A 19,738-nucleotide genomic window follows, 5' to 3' on the forward strand; every position below is an offset into this window, starting at 1 on the left:
TTTTCCGTTTCACAATAATTATTAGTGTTACGATCACAAAAAGAGCGTACACATTTTATTGGAACACTCTGTCTGTGATTGGTTACAGAGGAAATAAAAAGGACCAAAATAACGATAAGAAATTTTGGACGTTTAGTTTCAGGAAAAACCCGGTATATTGAAAATTACCTACGGTTATATTTATAAAGTAAAACTAAATATTAGGTGTCTTAACAGTACGAATCAAGTTTTAGAAAATACATTATAACTGGTAATAGGTAGTTTAAAATAAAAAAAATGATTGCAAAATTCATTTTAAATTTTGTACGAGCAAATAATTTATCTTGCTCATTTTCAATAAAAATGTAAATAGGCTTAAAGAATGAAACTAATTATAGGATTAACGATAAACAGATAAAGTGACATTGTTTATCATATTTTATTCATAAAGTTCATGAATAGTGTGTTGATAAAGTAATGATTTTAATATAACGTAAACCAATATTAATTTTTATTAGAAGTTAAAATAATAATTTGACCTTCATTTGAACTAAAAGTTTGAATTACATTAAAAACATTGTTATAATTTAAGTTTAAAATTTAAATTAAGTCAATTTCTAGATATATATTAATTAAAAATTAAATTAATAAGTGTGTATATTTGTAGTTTATCAATATTGTAACGTAAATTGCATTTAATTTCATTACCCATTTAGTCAATTAATTAGTAATTGTACTTGGCTCATAGTTTTCGTTTATATTTAGTTCAGATATTATATTAAAATTTACCGCATTTTTACAGGTTGACAGTTCTGGCATTATATGCAATGACGTTCAATAATTTGTGATCTAAATTTTCGATTATAGTTAAAATTTTCGTTTTGTAAGTGCATAATTTTTTTTTAGATATAAATCATGACAAGTTTAGAAAATCCAAGTCTTCAACAATTAGTTAAGGATGCTAGAGAATTATTTGTGAAAGAATTTAATGCGCAACCCACAGTGGCAGCATTTGCGCCTGGTAGGGTGAATTTAATTGGTGAGCATACAGATTATAATGATGGTTTTGTTTTACCAATGGTGAGTAACATTTAACCATGCATATGATTTGATGATTACTGTTTTTAACGCTCTTTGACGATTGGACGAATAGTTTCTGAGATATCATATAAAATCTTATACGTGGGATTTGATTTAGTTTGTCTAAATCTCAGAAACTTGTCTTTCATCAGCAAAATCAACCACTTTTTATACCATGCATATATGAAATATACATAGTATATTAAGTTTAGTCCCAAGTTTGTAACGCTTAAAAATAATGATGATAGGAAAAAAATTTTGTCATAGCTGTTCATAAAATCACCTAATTAGTCCATTTCCGGTTGCCCGTCCGTCCGTCCGTCTGTGGACACGATAACTCAAAAACGAAAAAAGATATCGAGCTGAAATTTTTACAGCGTACTCAGGACGTAAAAAGTGAGGTCAAGTTCGTAAATGAGCATCATAGGTCAATTGGGTCTTGGGTCCGTAGGACCCATCTTGTAAACCGTTAGAGATAGAACAAAAGTTTAAATGTAAAAAATGTTTCTTATAAAAAAATAAAAAACTTTTGTTTGAAACATTTTTTTGTAAACATCACTGTTTACCCATGAGGGCGTTAATTAGGTGCAAATTTTATAGTATGTATTAATATAGGAATATCAGTTGTGTGTGTGTGTGAATATCTTTTGTTATTTACGTGACGTCAAAAAAACAAACGATTGCGCATCAACACTGTCTATACATGTTTGTATGTATTATGTGATACAGAAATCAACACTGACTATGCATGGTATTTCAACAATTAACTCAGTCAATTGTTTGTTTTCACTTGTTCCATCTAAAATACTATATATAGCCCAAAGAGGATAGGATAGAGGAGAAGCAGAAATATAATTGTGAGTGACATCTGGAGTCCGTGGCGATCAACTATTAAGTTTGTCGGCCTTTTTCAAAGTAGTATTCTTTAAAAAAAAACCATAGAGATATGAAGATAGAAAACGCTAGCCTGTAAGTGGATGCGATATGCGAATCGAGAGAGAAGACTGTCAGTAAGTTCCCTTGTCTAATACATATACATATGATTATGACAAGCACACAAGGGAACTCACTGGCAGTCTTCTCTCTCATTCATCATATCGCATCAACTTACAAGCTAGCAGATCCTCGCGTTCTCTATGTGTATAATATTCTATACAAAAACTCTAATAAGAATAATAAGAATATTGCAAATTTCGGGAAAAATTAGTTGTCTTCAATTTGGATAAAAAAACATTTTCCAGAGTAATTTTGACCCATAAAATAAACAACAAATTATGCTCATTTAAAGATTGGACATTTATTTTCTGAGATGTAGCCTAAAATCGTTTACGAGGAAAAATAAATATTTGTAACTACTCTATATACCTTTCTCCCTTTTTATTGGTACCATCCATATTTATGTACTAACTCGAACTAAAGTAAAAAATTTGCACTATTAAAGGAAAACTCCCAAATAATTATCGCATAAGTTTAATATAACAAAACTATTTTTTTTTGCGTTCGTAGTGACCCAAACTGTGTTGAACTAGTGTTCGTTAGTATTGTATAAGCTTTACTTGGGGCTAGTTTTTTCGTTTATGAAAAAAGTTACCACATTTTAAATTGCATTATAGGCTTTACCTTTGGTAACAGTAGTTGTCGGACGACCAGTTGATGGTAACATAGCATCAGTAACTACCACCGACCCCACCGTTGATGAACCAAGAATAGCACAGTTTTCTGTCACACAAGAAAATTTAAAACCTGAGCTACCAAAATGGGCAAACTATATAAAAGGGGTGGTAGCACTATATCCAACACAAGTTCAAGGCTTTGAAGCTGCATATACATCTAGCGTACCGGTAGGTGGTGGGTTATCTAGTAGTGCTGCTATGGAAGTAGCTACTTATACATTTTTAGAAGCTTTAACTAATAAACCAAATAGGTAAGGCTGTACCTTTTCATTTATACAAATAATTCATTATTTTCATGGTGTTAAAAAATGTATGGTGCTGGAAAATTACCAAAATCGTAAAATATTAATGAAGCTCAATTCACAGCACAAGAAATCATTTTGGTGAAGGAAATGCATGCAAATTAAAACATGAAAATTTTGAATGATATATTAGATACTTTTGATCACGATTTTAATACTCGATCATAATTTTAAATTCGAAATATATTCCTGCTGAATGTTAAGAAAAGTTATGGACGGTGTAAAAATATTTGAGAAAATCATTTTGCACACGAACAACCTTTATTAGAAGTATTTTCCTCCAAAATACACAGTTTTTAAGAAAAGTTAAAAACCACAAAAAACTCGGAAACTTTGGACTATTCTATTTTTTTACTAAAATGCATAGTTTGGTGTGTGTTAACTATAACTTATTTAAAATACTTAAAGTATTCCTCGATACGGAAATAATTTTATATAATTTGTGTAGCATTGAGTGTATTTAAGCTGCAATTATTAGTTTACTAAAACAATTAAGCTTGTGATTTAATTAAATAAAACCATTAAACTATAATTGAACGCAATGTACAATTTTATAAAATAAATGGGACAATCATAAACTTACATTAAATTTAGACTGACAGTGGTATTATAAGAAAATGACGCATTTAGGATGTAAGCTACTTTTACCTCATCGACAGTAGTTAATGTGATGATAGTCGAACAAATAATGCAATGAACTGTCTATTTCGCGATTTTTGCATTCGATTCGTCAAGGCCTCTACAAACTTTGTGAAAAAAGTGATCTGCGAGAAATTAAAAAAATTGGAAACTAAAATATCGATGGAAATGAGTCTAATTTTGTTTCTCGGAAGTTTTTTGGGATCACTGAGGTACCTGGAGCCCAGGGCGGGCAGTATCTTAGAGTTTTACGAGAATATTTAACATATTTCGTCGAAAATCGTTACTCGGGTTTTGAATTTACTGTTTAAATAACTTATATTTTGAAAAACCTTTCAAAGCTTAACCCTTCCATACCAATAATCTTCTTAACAATCACAGATTATATTTTTGTAAAACAAAAAATAATTGGTGTTTTATTTACTTGTATAACGAATATCGCATTTAATTAAAATCAAAATTCGGATCGAGCTATAAGCGTGCAACTCGGGTTTCATATTTTCAAATTTATATGTAATTTGCGATTTATTATAGTTCCTCCACAGAAAAAGCGTTAATTTGTCAGAAAGCAGAACATGAATTTGCCGGTATGCCTTGTGGTATTATGGACCAATTTATTTCGGTGATGGGCAAAGAAGGACACGCATTATTAATAGATTGCATGTAATAACAATGCAAATTTGAAATAAATAGTGAATTCAGATTTCTATTCTGAGCTCTTGGGTTAATAATTTCAATGCAAGGTAAGCATTGTTTAACAATCCGAAGGCACGTCGCATAAAAGTGATTAAGATTTCAGCTTTCATTTTAGAACTTTAGATCTCTCAATGATAAAAATTCCATCCTTAAAATTAATTTGTATCGTCATTTTTTGTCATAATTTAGGGAGTCCACAAATATTTATAAAAAGTTATATTATGGAGGCCGCACCGGAACAAGTGGATTGGGCGCTCCAGGATCCAGGTTGCAAGGGGTTCCAAAATGCCAAGTGCGAGAAAGAATTTCGCGTTTTAAGTGTTGATTATTGAAATACAATTTAAGTTTTGGAAAAAAAAGCGCCGAAAGACGATCTGGCTCTATATTGATTTGGGGGTAGTGGAAGTATCATATACACAACACAGTATCGGTATAAACTGTACCACGAAGAAGCCTTGATATTTGAGAGTTTTTTGTTTTGTTTTTTATTATAGTTAGGGAGCAGATAAGAAATCTGAGTTCTCTATGAAATTAAGCATTTAAATAATACAGCTTATTATTAATTACATAACAATGCATTGTTATTTTAGGGATAACACTTCCAAGGACATTCCCTTAAATGATCCAAACCTTGTTATCCTAATTACAAATAGTAATGTTAAACATGAATTATCTGGCAGTGAATATCCAACAAGAAAAAAGCAATGTGCAGATGCCGCAAAATTATTAAAGAAAAAATCATTACGTTTCGCCACTCTAGATGATATTCAAAGTGCGTATTACTTGAATCTGGATTGTTGAATAGATTTAATTTTGATTTGTATTACATGTATGTAGCATTAGAAAATTTAAAAGCTGATCCTGATATTATCAAGCGAGCAAGGCATGTTATCTCTGAAATTAAACGCACACAAGATGCTGCCCAAGTATTAAGATGCAAAGATTACAGAAAATTTGGAAAATTAATGATTGAAAGTCATAATTCTTTACGTGATGACTACGAAGTTTCAACACCTGCATTGGATAAATTGGTAGAAATCGCCTGTGAAATACCCGGTGTATACGGTTCCAGAATGACCGGTGGAGGTTTTGGTGGATGTACAGTAACTTTGGTAAGTAATGCAAATGCTTAAACTGCATGAATATTTGCTTGATTCAGTCATCATTTTTTTGATTGTCTGGATTATACTGCAACTTTCGATTTACTATTCATATTATTAACCCAGCCGTTTAAAAGCGGAGGTAGTCTGTCTTCTAGTAATTCCTAGATGATAGAGTGGGATATTCACGAGCAAGTTCTTCGATTGTTTCGTTGTTCTTAACTCCGCAGTGTCCCAGTACCTACATCAAGATCAGATTAATATATCCGAGTAAATTAAGATCTGTCCATCAAAGTATATCATACAGATCTGTTTTAAAATCTGTGTATGTTGGCTCTAACGTCCCGATTTTCCACGGATACTCCAGTATTCTATTAATACCATTGTAGCCTAGAACCATCCGTGTAAGTGCAAAGGAGTAATATACTGCAATTTTAATTTTGTAGGTAACCAAAGATGATGTCTGTAAGGTAATAGAAAATGTCAACAGTAAATATGACAAAAAGGCATCCTTTTATATTTGCGTTCCAAGCAATGGGGCAAGATGGATAGGATGTTTTTAACAATTTAAAAAAAAATGTAAAACTAGAAAGAAATTGTAAATATCTTTTAAAAATAAATTTTATCATCTTTATTATTATTGCAGTTACAGTCCTGTACTCTTTACACTCATAGAGGCAAAGAAAATTGAATATACTTCAAGTTTTTGAGTATATATAGTGACATATGGTTTATAGATGTGTTTCAGGGCAATATATTTCCTTTTTTTTTTAATTTAAAATTTATTTCCTAGTCCATTGTATGCAGGCAAATAAAAGATGGATTTGTTAAATTAAAATATCATTTCTTTAACGCTGCCACTTTCAGATAAATATTTATCGAGGCTCTATCAGCACATTTCTGTTGCTAACATATATCAAAATTAAAATAGTGAGCAAAGGTCGAGCATGATTGATTATCCTGGTGTTACAACATTCGAACGTAGCATCTTAAATAAAAGCTTGTAATAAATGGAAAAGAAATCGGCAATTTTTGTTAAATAAATTATAAAAATTGTCTAAAATAAGATATTTTATTTATTTTTAATTACAATGAAAATTAAAAAAATCAATTTTAATATGGATAAATATATATATGGATGGAAATTTATTTACGGATAAATATATATATGAATAGAGGATCAAAAATTTTTAAGAAGTTGTTTGATGTTTTTGACGATTAAGGCTACGTTAATTATTATTTTTAATTTTAAAAATTTCTCGACTAATATGTATTAGGAAACCTTTTATAATAAGTAAATTTGTAGGAAATAAAATTTACTATATTCTTTTATCGGAACATTTTTTCGCTAGGTTTCATTTTTGACAGAGAAAATTACTTTAATTTTCAGATAAAAATTCAAACTTTATATTTTATAACTTTGAACGTAAATTTCTCTAAAAATATTAAACTTACCCAAAAAAGGATTTCATGATCAATTATAGTAAATTTCATATGCTACTTTACTCAATATACAAATTTAAGTTTTCCTAGTATTAATCGAGAAGTATTTAAAGTTAAAAATGGTAATTATTGAAATCCTAATCGCTAATGGTGTGTTAGATCAAAAAAAGCCAAATGGGTGTCATTTATCACCAATCTCAAAGGGCTTTTCGTCTTCGAATTTCGAAGCTACTGTGATTTTGGTGGTGCTGTGATTTTGAATACCCTACATATTTTTAATAATACATTCTAATGTTATAGTTCTTTCACGGAGTAAGAGACAAGATTATTATTTATGCAAATATTATTGAGTAAGCATTTAATTTTTTTATCAGGTACAAATTGTTTTGGTACCTATCAACAGCATGCTAGTAAAAAAAGAAAGTTGTATATTTTTATAATACACATTATATATTTTTAATTATAAAGGGTGAACTTGGAACGGAAACGACATAACAATAATCGAAGAATTTTTTTGGATTTTTTTTCATTTTGTCGTCACAATATGTAAAATACACTATAATTTCGTACGTTCCTCCAACTACACTTCGTATTCCATTAGTTTCTTTTTAAAACTATTTATATTTTAAATTTTTTAGAATAGATACAACGAATTACAAAAATTTCAAAATTATGTATAATTTTTAATCGTTTTATAATTATTATTTTTCTGTATTTAGTCAAATAACTAAAAAATATTTATACTTAAAAACGTTGTGAAATTAGGTAAGTACCGTAAGTACTAAGCATCAAATCAAGAAATTTTGATATTGTTTTAATAATTCGGTAAAAATACTCTTTTTTTTTTTTGGTCGTTATTTTAGTATAAAATATAAATTCCCGTATACTAAAAAAAATACGTTTTTAATCAGAATACCATAAACGCTATACGGTGCTCAGCGCTTATTTATTATAAATACAAACCAATTCTTGCGGTTATAAATTATAATCTACATATAATGATTTTAAAGTTTAAGGAAATAATTAATACAATTGATATTCAATAATTATAATAAAATTTTAAAACATAAGCCATTTTTTCGATAGAGTAAGCTTTAATATATCTAGCGTCTAGGTGTCAATTGGGAGGGGGATCTTGATCATTTCAAACTTTTCCTTAAATGCGATTTTTTTCGAAACTCCCACAGACACGAATACAAATCGCAAGGACGTAAAAAATTGAAATGTGGCACCTCTCTACTGATCTAAACACTAGGTTTATTTACTATATTAAGTAACTAATCTACGCTAATAGATTGTTTTAAACATTCTTTCCCGACCGTAACGGCCAATTTGCTATTAATCGGGAAATATAACAAAAATATAATCGGAAAATATAAGTTTAAATTCTTAATGCCAGGTAATTTAATTCTTTTTTCCTCTGGTCTTACTTAAAGGACCCGGGCGACGACCTCCTACACTAGCACGTGTGTTGCGTGTCGCTCGAGCGGGCGTGTTTTCTTCAGTTTTGTGTTCATTTTTGGTTGGTGCAGCTTCCTCTTTTTTATCATCTTCATTTTTTGTTTCTTCTTCAACAATTTCAGTGACTTCCGATTTGTTAGTATCATTAGCTTCAGCATTAGTTTCAATTATTTCTGATGTTTCTTCAATTGGTTTTTTATCTTCAATAATTTTTTTTACATCATCATCTTCATCGTCATCCTCATCTTCAGCCTCCATTGGATCATATAAATCATCTTTCTTTGATTCCTTATCTTGTTTTTCACCACTTTCAGGTTGACCTTCAGCAGAAACTTTACGCCGTTTCCAATTACCATCTTCATCTTCTACATTATCATCACCCTCCTCTTCTAAATTACGTTTTTTAGCTTGTTCTTCTTTTTCATTTTGCTTAATTTTCTCAGTATTTTTATTCTTAAGATATTTTATAAAATTATCAAAATGTAATTTTGATTTACCATGTGATAGAGCCTTGGCTTCATTACGGAAAAATTGATTACATAATTTACAAAAATGTCCAGTGATTTGTTCGATTTGACTGGAAGCAACATTACGACTCTTTTTATAAACGGGTATACGATTATCGAAATTTGTTAATAAGTCTGTATTATCATCAATATCTAATATAACGTTTTCTGGATCATTATCTTCTTCTTCATAATCGCCGTCATTTAAATTTATATCAAATATATCATCGGAATCATCTAAATCTACTGACGCAGCATCTACAAATAAAAAATGTAGATTATAATACTCCAATGAATTAATAATGGATTTTCGCAAAGATTAGCTTCTTCGAATTCGATTTGAAATTTTATGCAATCTCTTTAGCTCAGTTCGAAACTTTTCGAAATGTTAATGTAATGGGTAATTGAGTTTCTATATATTCGCCGTTTCAAAACACACATATTTTCCGTTTCCTGACCTATTTCAATTCGCACAAACGTGAGATACAATTAATCCAATAGCGAAATTATCGGGCAGTCGTAATTCCTTTAAAAAAAAATTGTCTAAGTGCGTTTTGTACATGCGTAAATTAAAAAATTTCTCTGCATGCACTAAGTAGCAAAAAAACGTACTGTTGCGTACATCTATAAATATTTTTAAATGTGTTTTATTTTAGCCACAGCTCAACAAAAACAACAAATATAGCAGGTACGATTTAAAGATCTATTTAATAGAAAAATGGCAAAGTTTTAATAGTAATTGAAATTAGAAAGTTGGACATGGCGAAATTATATAGATTTTATTTATGATATTTGGTGGCGAAGCCTTAATTATTGTCGAATAGAAAAGTTTATGATTAAAAACTTACCATTATCTTCTTTTGTTTCCATAAGTTTACGAATATGTTCCGGTGTTAAACGATGTTCTTCCCATTCGATTTTAATTGGGAATTCAACATGACATCGTTTACAACGTGGATGTAAAAATCGTTTTAACTTTTGATGACCTAATGAACGACGATGTTCAGCTTCACGGCCATAAAAATCAAATGCACACATATTACAATGTGATACTTTACGGAATTCCACACGTTTACCATGCCGTTTTTTACGATTTAACTCAATGGCTTTACGTTCTTCGGCTAAACGAATTGCTTGACGCATCATATCAGCTTGGACATCATAAGTATCCCGTAAACTGTCCAACATTTGTTGATGAGCACGTCCACGTAAATGCTTTTCAAATGATTCACCATCCCACATACTTTTTTCACATACTAAACATTTTAAATATTCCACAGGAATACCAGCATATCGACCATCTTTGTTACGTTTTTCTGATTTTGTATCTTTAGATTTATTATCATCCGTGGATTTATCATTAGATTCATCAGTCTTATTTTTGTCATTATTTTCAGCTGTTGTGTCCAAATCGGTTTCCGTATTTTTTGATTCGTCATTGTCTTCATTCTCTTGACTTGTTCCATTCTTTTTCTCTTCTTTCCAATCACGTTTCTTATCTTCAGATTCTTCGCTGTTTATCAAATTATATATTATTTTCCAAATAAATAAAATAAAAATGATTTAGCACTAATCAAAACAATGTAAGTTAATGTTTAACAACTGCCCCTTCGTTACAATGGACTACGCGTAAAATGAGACTGTTTTGGACTTGTTAGAAAAATTCAGAAATGTAAATATATTGTAACCTCCTGTTCCAGCTCGCTAAAACATCACTAATCGAATATGAATCAATCACAAATTTCGTTTCTCATTTTTACCCACTCAACTCTCTCCAGAGCATAAAGTGATCGCGCCTTGAAATTTTTATGAGTGGACATAATTTTAACCAGTTTTTAGAAAAAATTGTGATAGTCCCATAAGTTCATTGGTTTTAAAAATGAACTTACAAAGTTTTTCCTAAATTAGTAAATGTAATCCTAATTAAAAAGTAGAGAATGAAAAAAAAATTTTTATCCGTTTCGTAAGACAATTGACTGTAACGTACAGCTTTTAAAATAGTTAATTGAAAGTTGTCAAGAAGGTGTATTTTGAAAATAATTTGTTGAAAACGATCAAAAAAACGATGGCTAATCCAGTTAAAAAAAATATGTAAGCAATATTACAAAATCGAAAAAACACAAGCATATTGTGTGAAAATCATGGAAGATTTCAAATTTTAATTTAAAAATGAACAAAAATGTGAATGGAAAAATAACTATGGGAGAATTTATTGGAAGAAGGGTAATTATTTAGAAGCATTACCTTTGATTGTCGGTTTTAGATTCTGAATCTGTTTTTGATTCAGACTCTTTCGTTTTTGATAATGATCTTTCTTTACTATTTTTAGAATCGTTGTTACTACGGCCATCAGACTTGCGATGATGATCATTGCGGCGTCTATCTCTGGATGGACGATTTTGTATCTAATTAAAGTGAAAATTTGGCAAAAAGACACCGAAATCAGTTAAACAAAAAAATATGATAGAAATAATCAACAAAAATGACGATATTTTGAACCCAATTATGGGATGAATATTGAAAATAAAAAGTACCTTATCGTTAAAACGCCCACGTCGGATATTATTTGAACGATTCATGTAACGATCACGATCATCATAATCATAGTTGTGGCGATGATAATCGCCATATGAACTTGTTGGATTTATTTGTGGTAAATTAAGAAGTGAAGGGAGTGGTTGGTTTTGCTGTAAAGATGGTGGTCTTAACAGATTTGTTAATGCCAAAGCTAATTGTGCTTGAGTGTCAGTCAATTGAGAAATTCCGCTAACTGTTGGTGGAACACCACCCTGCCAAGGATTTACAGACATTGAATTACCAGAAAATGATCGATTGTGCCCAATATGGCGACGATTTGCCATGTTTATTTGGAAAAATCTATGAAAGAAAATTGTTTGTATACGTCAAATGTAAATAATACGTAAAATAAATTATTTAGAGAAAATTTTATATTTAAATTTAACCGAAAAAAAGTTAATACGCTTACCAAACTTTTCAAACTTTATTTTACACACAATATTAATTTGTTTTCCCGGTACTATAAGCGATAAAAATGACAGGTAAATTAAAATGGGGTGAACCGGTGTAGTGGCGGTGAAATAAAAAGATTTTTGCTAAACCGGCTTTTACTCATAGAATTCTTCATATCTCTATGTTTTATAACTTCAATATAGTGAATGGATGTTACTATTTGTCTACACAAACTACACAAAAATAAGGGTAAATTGAAATTTAACATCCGAAACTTAAAATGTTACTATTTATTTAGTTTTTGCAATAATAAAACCGAGCAAAATTTGATATTTCCTTAATTAGTAACTATCGAAAAGAATAAGTGCAACTTTCAATGCACATAATTACTTTTTAAATCTCTTTTTCTTACGTAGATAATTACTCTTTTCGCACAGCTGAATTCAGTTAAACACATAATATCCTTATATTACATACAATATACAGAAAATCTTGTTTCATTTTAAAAAAAGCAGTTCAAACTCTTTTGGAAACCACGAAGCGTTATTGAAAAAAGTGGTCGGAATTTGTTGTGCTTGAGGAAGGATAGAGTTTCTCACGACAGTTCGGATATCTTATGGCTGCCGGCTGTTACATGTATTTTAGCATTATGTTTGTTGTTATTAGTTTGAAGTATGGATAGCTCAGTCAGTAGAATCAGAGACTATATCAGTAAATTTTACAGATATATTCTCTGGTAGAATCGTGGCTATTTAATTTGTTATTTTAATTCGCTCGTTAAATAAAATTTTTATAATAATGAAACAAAATATCGCTTTAGTTATGAATGAATAAATCAACACTATTTTCTTTGTTTAAAAATAAATTTCATATTTTATATCTTTTTTAAGTTAATTAAATAAGTTAATCTATGCATGATGTAAATGGGATGTTACTCAAAATAATGTGTATTGTGTGGTCACTAGAATTTACACAGTGATTAAATGGAACACAGCCATTTTAGTTTATATAAAACTATTGCATCAGTAAAAATTTAAAAATTATAACCAAAGTTTTTGGAATAAAAATAACAATGATAATTTTTACAAAGAAAATAATTTTAAATAGTAAATCTATAATTTATAACTTGAAAAATATTCATAAAATAACATTAAGATGTAACTTCTCCAATTTTCGAAACCAATTAGGTTTTTTTGATGGCATGAAGAAAAAAAATGTTAAATTAAAATTGAGAGATAAAATTAGCGAGGATTATGATTTAATATACAGAACAAATTTTGACAATTATGTTTATTCAGCACGATTGTTTGGTATATTAACTACAGCAATTGTAACTCCTATCATATTTTATGTTGATTACTATTCACCGTCTGGAATTACAAAAGTTCCAATAAAACCAGATGTGGAAGGATTTTTACAGAGTGGAGAAATGGATTTATTTATTTATACAGCCAGTTTATTAATATTTAATTTGATGTTAATTATAACTAGTGGTCGATTTCCACTTCGAATTTATAGGCATACACACAAATCCAATTATATCGCACTATTACCAACGTATGTGCCATTTAAAACGAAACAAATACAATTTATTGGTGGAGATTTAAAACCAGTACCTTTAACTGGAATTACTATACTTCCTTGGGCAAGTGCTCGTCATATGTTAGGAGATCAAAAAGTATATATTTTTGAACATTGTTTCAGAACTGCAAATGAATATCAGACAATAATTGAATCAGAATAATAAATTTAAAAATTGTAGTTGTTTTGTAAATATTATTAAAATTTTGTAATATTAAGTGATTTAATAATAAATGTATCCATTCTTAATTGAATATTATAATGTATTCTACTCTCAAAAACATACCTACCTCTAGTTTCATACTAATCCAACTCAATTAAGATAAACTCGAATTTAATGACTGCAGTATCAATTACTGAAACTGAAAAATGAAAAACTTGATATTTCCGATATCTTAACTTAACTAATCACAAATAAACTCAAAAATTCGTTTGAATGGGACAAATCATAATGATCAACTTAAGTGAGCTAAAATTTTTGCTTTGATAATTTTACAATTATCAAATAAATCATTTAATTATTTTTTTGGTAATTCATAATTTTAAGGTAGTACCTACACGAAAGTGATATTCCAAGAATTTCTCAAAACTCAGAATATAAAATATTTAATTCATAATACACTTGCTGTTAAAATTAGAAGATGATTTACCATGCCATACATGAGATATTAGCAATTAAAAGTGACGCAATTTGTACGTGTACATGGGAGAAGTGTATAAAAATACACAAATTTACAAATATTATATTTATTTACCAATGAATGACGTCCACCATCTCTATGAAAAACTAATATAATGTAGAATACTATATTTAGAAAATATATAAATAAAAATAAAAATTATTTACCATATAGTTTCGATAAAAAACTTAAATAAATAACTCGTTTTAGCGATGATTTTTGTGGAAAGCATATAAAAACTAATGGTAAAGATAGATATCAAAGTATGTGTGTGTATACGTATAGAATATATAATTGTGAGTAACTACAGTCTTTTGAAAATAATATATGGTATATGTATAATAGTCATAGCACAGATAATGCACTGAATGATAGTATTAGTCCAAAACTTTTTGACTGGACGGTCGCGGAGGAACTACCTTAAGTAGCTACGTAACATTTTTCATTGGGCATACAAATCAAGGCTAGTTCTCAAATCTTTTTTGTGAAGTTGTTCATACTATTTTTTAGTAAAGATAAATTTTTGGCAATTTATAATTTATTAATTGATGGGTGTTGGTATTATCATCCGCTACGGATATCTGTACCTTTATTTAACCTGTGGATCACAGAGAGTAGCCAGCCACAAGGTGAACGCAAGGGCCAAAAAACCCGCAGACCAGTGCTAACTCGACCCTATTATAAAGACACGTCCAATCCATGGTCTCACCCTGTGAATCTGTGAGAAAATTATCAACCCGTGACTAACTGTATCCACGGATATGAGAATACACAAGTCATCCATATCTGAAAGTATAGGCATGGATATATTATACGTGGCGAAAATGTTCATATCCACCTACGTTTGAGAATCACTGATTTAATAAATTGTCAACTGATTTATATGGAAATAGTTGGAATTCCTTAAGAATAAATTCGAAAAAAACAACTAAATTATTAATTAAAAATTTTTACAAATACTAAAAAACTATTCATAAAATATTGAAAAAAATGCATTGAAAAACTTAAGATTATTTTTATAATTCCATTTTGAACCAAAATATTCATAATTTTTGCTAATTTGAGCTATTTTAAAAATTATTTAATTCATAATTATAGACACTGTTTTGACTTGTTTAGTACCACAACAGCGCACAAACGTGTTGTGAGTTTTAACAAGTAAGTTCTTTTCCGGAAAAATGGTAAGCACGTTCACATGTTCTTCAGTTATTCAAAGTAATTCAAGATTAAAGCGTCTTTTTAAACTACTTTTAATTCGAAAAAGTATTTTAAAAATAAGTTAAAATAATTGTAATCAATATTTGTTAATTTAATTAATTAAAGTTGGAAGTTTATATTGAGTTAACCTTTTTGTAACCACATGGTTATTATTTTTACAATGGACGCTTGTCATATTACTGATAGTTTATCAAATTCTAATAATAAGTATTGTATTCTAGCCTTTCAAAAGGTTCGTCGAAACAGGGCGAGTGGCCCTCGTTGCAGATGGTCCACACAAAGGAAAATTGGTTAGCATTGTAGATGTCATCGATCAAACACGGGTAAGTTGATTTTCTTATAGCCATATTTTGTGTTAATAATTGTAAATATCTTTTCTTCATCGATATTCAAGTTTGTTGCCTTAACAAACTAAAATTATCAATTATTTTACGCTATTTTTATGTATGATGATCCATGTTCTTGATAGGAATTGCCGACTGAACATTTTGATGTTAAAAAACCATGTCTGAAATTTCAAACTTAAGCACGTTTCAATTTATATTCTGTTGTTATTATTTTTAATAGGTTTGTGTTTTGTATTATAGGTTTTGATCGATGGACCAGAAACTAAAGTTGCTCGTGGTGAAATCAGACTTAGCCAACTTCATTTAACCAAATTCCGTTTAAGATTCCCGTATACTGGAAGCACTCGAGTTGTACGTAAAGCATGGAATGATGCTAAAATCAATGAAAAATGGAGTGAAAGTGTTTGGGCTAAGAAAACTGAAGCTAAGAAGAAGGTAATTATTAATTTACATATCTCATACGAGATACAATTAAACCATAAATGATGATCCCATGTTCTTGATAGGAATTGCCGACTGAATTTTTTGATGTTAAAAACCATGTCTGACGCTTTCTAAATTATCCTTAACATTTTTCAAATTATTATGAATAGATATCAAAAATTGTGTATATTTCTTTTTCAGCGTGCGGCTATGGGAGATTTCGATAGGTTTAAATTGCGTAAAGCACGTTCCCGCAGAAATAAGATTCGTACCACAGCATTCAACAATTTAAGGAAGAAATCATCCAGAAATGGTTCCTTATATGGTAGAAAATGTAAAGGTGGTGACAAATCTAAACCTAAAAAGGAAGCAAAGAAGAAAGTAGCAGGAGCTGCAGCCCCAGCACAAGCTAAAGCTGCTCCAGCCGCTAAACAAGCAAAACCCAGTCAACCTAAAGCGGCAAAACCACAGAAAAAAGCTGAAGCAAAACCAGCGCCAGCTAAAAAATAGTTTGTTATAAATAAATGAATAAAAATATTTATATAAAATTAATATTTCGTGTTATTATTTATGTAGCTCTTAAAGCTCGTAGTTTCCTTTGTGCCGAATTTTATTCAATTTTATGAATTTTTTTTTAAACAAGACATGCATTAAGAAACCAATGGTTATCGTTATGAAATCAATAGTTACCAATGAGTTGGGCTAAAATTGTAGATTTAAAATGGTTTATGATTTAGGACCAAAGGGCAAAAAATTGGAATTTTTGGACTAGATGGAGGCGATTCAACAATTTGGATCTAAAAATTTCATAAATTCAATAATATTTTTACCCAATCAAATCATTGGTAAACTCAGAGCCAGATGACAGCAGTTGCTCTCACCTACCTTCCCGTAGGTTAGGCTAGGTAAGAATGGCTGTCCTGGGGTGGTACACACTTAGACCATAAGGGTCCGTTGTGATACCCAAAAAAGGATGGCCCATCCCCGGCCACTACTCCATGAACCATTTGGAGCTGTTTAAGAACAGTAGGAGAGCTTTGACGTGGACGGACTCCAGGTCGGAGAGGTCGACAAAGAGAGGCTGGCTCAAGTAAGTCCATCTCCTCATGACAAGAGCTGGGCAGTGACAGAGAAGATGAGACATTGTCTCCTCCTCCTCACCACTGTGGCAACTCCTGCAATAGTCGTGATATACTGCCAGGCCCAGGCGTTCAGCAAGCCTTCCGACCAACCAGTGTCCTGTAATAGCCGCAACAACTTTGCGAACAGAGGCCCTTGGAAGTGATATAAGATCTTCGAAACGCCTGCGATTGTACTCAGACCATTTCTGTCTTGTAGTATCACAAGTACGTTCCTCCCTCCATCTGAGATTGGCTCTTTTTAAGATATCCTCTTTGAGGAGCAACTTGCAGTTCGCAAATGGAACTCCCGGATATGTATTGATGCTTGTGTCCGGCAGCATTGTGTTATTTCTGGCAAGTCCCTGTGTCCCGGTAGGTACGCCCATGTCTCCATCCAAAAGCTCGCTTGCATATGGTAGTATTCATGGCACAAAAACCCAAAACATTCTGTTTTCATAAGTATGATGTTTTTATTAAATTGAATGAAAGAAATTAAATTTTTAATAACATAGCCCCTTGTTATTCAATCAATTAACTAGCTGCGTAGATGTGAAAGGAATGAGTTTAAATAAAAACCTTATTATACGTATCTATTGATTAATCTATTTCAGTCCAAAAATTGACAACCAACGCAAAAAAAAATTATTGCTAATTGATTTTGTTAGAAACGGGTGTTCACAATAGTCAATCTTCGAGTTACTAAGAACAAATCTATTGTCGTCTTTTGGTCAACGGCCCTAACTTTTTGTTTTTTTTATTTTGAGAACTCATTTCTATTATCAAGATGTTCAAACGTGAATGAACAGCGATTATAGTTGAATAATATGAAATATTTGCGGTTTTAGTTTTTAAATTAAATATATGACGTCATTTTTAATATAATCCACGTGCCAATTTTTGTCATATATTTATCATTGAATGATAAATATTTCTTACGGCTTCCTAAAATTTAGAATTAGTGAATTCTAAGCACAAGTTTAGTTCTGATTAATTAAGGTGAGTCTAATTTTAATTAAAAATTTATATGAAATAGGTACAGGATTCAAAACAATCATGGTCATTTCTTAATTAAAAAATTTGATAAATTCAAAGGTGTATTTCAGTAATTAACTAATACAATAAAATTGTAATTAAAATTAGAACCAACGAAATTTATAATTTATTATTTTCAAGTTTCTCAGAATTGATATGAATATGTAACGATTTATATAATGTCAATTTTTTATAGAGAATAAAACTTATCGCGCCTACTTAAATATTTTTCAACAATTTTATATCCATAAAAAAGTTTTAATCCAATTTCAAATATTTCATATTTAGCGAATTGAAAAAATGAAATTTATAATCTAAAACTTCTTTTTTCATAACCTAATAATATTAGAAATTTGATGCTTCAGAAGTTTACCGCTAGAGTACAATAATTTCGAGTTTTTAAAATAATCATTTTTTCAGAAATGAATGGAAATGGAGGAATTGTAGAATATTTACAAATGAATTCATTCTGTAGGAAAACCTTACAAATGCAGTTTGTGTTTTAATTTACCTACATTTGTAAGGTTTTTCTCCAGTGCGAAATCATAAACATATGAACAAGAAGACAGCATCATTATATCAGAAACTAAAAAAGATAGCTTATGGCTAGTGTATGAGTAAGTGTACCTTTAAAAGTAATCTACAGAGCCCCCGCTACCATATGTGCAAAGTGTGCAATGCATTTAGGGGCGCCAAAAGCAAGGGCCCAAAAAAAAAGCACTTACCTACCATAAAAAAAAGATAATTCAAAATGCCTTAAGGGGCGCCAAAATACTTTTTTGCACATAGGCGCCTTACGGGGGCCCTGATTATCTAATTGAGTTAAAATAAATGAATTGAGATGTATAATATAGACGTAAGGTTTAATACGGACGTAATTATGCAAAAGCTTTAAGTGTAGCTTTCCAGGGATGAGTCTAAGTCCTTGAGGGCTATGTTCTGTAGAATTGGGTGATATACAAGGCATAGAAATTAAAACAAAAGCACTAATTATGGTTTTGGTTTTATTATAGAAATTAACTGAAATCAGAAATATTATTCCTTAGACGTAAGGTTTTTATCCAACGGGCGGCAAAACAGGAATTTTTGGTCTGGCGGAAGCGAATCAAATTTTGCAAAAGCTTTAAGTGTAGCTTTTCAGAGATGAGTCTAAGCCCTCGAGGGATATGTTCTATAGAATTGGGTGATATACAAAGCATAGAAATTAAAACAAAATCATTAATTTTTGTTTTGGTTTTATTATAGAAATTAACTGAAATCAGAAATATTATTCCTTTTTCGATAACAACGTAATAATAATAATCAATTATATTATCAAATAAAAGAAATAATCTACGTATAAAATATCTAGCCTATGCTTCATTAAAGTTGGCACAACTTTTTTGTCTAGTTATATTCCGAAAACAATTCAATTTTGAATTTGATGAATATCCTGTGATTTTTAATCGCTTGAAGATAATCAAGAAAGATTTCAAGATTATACTTAA

The 19,738-nt window shown here is 30.1% G+C and overlaps 3 protein-coding genes and 1 long non-coding RNA gene across 7 annotated transcripts; 3 read left to right on the top strand and 1 right to left on the bottom strand.

The window, feature by feature from the left end:
• The first annotated feature begins 495 nt into the window (after positions 1-495).
• LOC123296881 (galactokinase-like) lies at positions 496-6,314 on the top strand. 4 transcript variants are annotated; one of them, XM_044878578.1, is made up of 7 exons: positions 496-600; positions 886-1,059; positions 2,673-2,983; positions 4,208-4,336; positions 4,960-5,141; positions 5,213-5,481; positions 5,916-6,314. In XM_044878578.1, the coding sequence occupies exons 2-7, from the start codon at positions 895-897 to the stop codon at positions 6,030-6,032; spliced, it is 1,173 nt and encodes a 390-aa protein (XP_044734513.1). In that variant the 5' UTR covers positions 496-600; positions 886-894; the 3' UTR covers positions 6,033-6,314. The 4 variants fall into 4 exon arrangements, with proteins under 4 accessions (XP_044734513.1, XP_044734510.1, XP_044734511.1 ...); XM_044878575.1 differs by having other exon boundaries at positions 497-600; positions 5,207-5,481; positions 5,916-6,234; XM_044878576.1 differs by lacking the exon at positions 496-600 and adding an exon at positions 602-630 and having other exon boundaries at positions 5,207-5,481; positions 5,916-6,234.
• LOC123296884 lies at positions 4,343-4,937 on the top strand. Its single transcript, XR_006535206.1, has 2 exons — positions 4,343-4,416; positions 4,559-4,937. It is a non-coding gene; the product is annotated as an uncharacterized LOC123296884 (long non-coding RNA).
• Positions 6,315-7,821: 1,507 nt separating the features above from the next.
• Positions 7,822-11,999, bottom strand: LOC123295614 (zinc finger protein on ecdysone puffs-like). Its single transcript, XM_044877024.1, has 5 exons — positions 11,866-11,999; positions 11,414-11,756; positions 11,124-11,284; positions 9,728-10,392; positions 7,822-9,137 (listed from the first exon to the last, which is right to left on the bottom strand). Exons 2-5 carry the CDS (start codon positions 11,738-11,740, stop codon positions 8,317-8,319), a joined length of 1,974 nt encoding a protein of 657 aa, XP_044732959.1. The 5' UTR covers positions 11,741-11,756; positions 11,866-11,999; the 3' UTR covers positions 7,822-8,316.
• A 3,160-nt stretch (positions 12,000-15,159) lies between these two features.
• On the top strand, positions 15,160-16,650 carry LOC123294849 (60S ribosomal protein L14). Its single transcript, XM_044876024.1, has 4 exons — positions 15,160-15,291; positions 15,550-15,651; positions 15,916-16,110; positions 16,300-16,650. Exons 1-4 carry the CDS (start codon positions 15,289-15,291, stop codon positions 16,606-16,608), a joined length of 609 nt encoding a protein of 202 aa, XP_044731959.1. The 5' UTR covers positions 15,160-15,288; the 3' UTR covers positions 16,609-16,650.
• Positions 16,651-19,738: the final 3,088 nt, after the last annotated feature.

The sequence above is a fragment of the Chrysoperla carnea genome, chromosome 3, assembly GCF_905475395.1.
Source record: "Chrysoperla carnea chromosome 3, inChrCarn1.1, whole genome shotgun sequence".
Lineage (NCBI taxonomy): Eukaryota > Metazoa > Arthropoda > Insecta > Neuroptera > Chrysopidae > Chrysoperla > Chrysoperla carnea.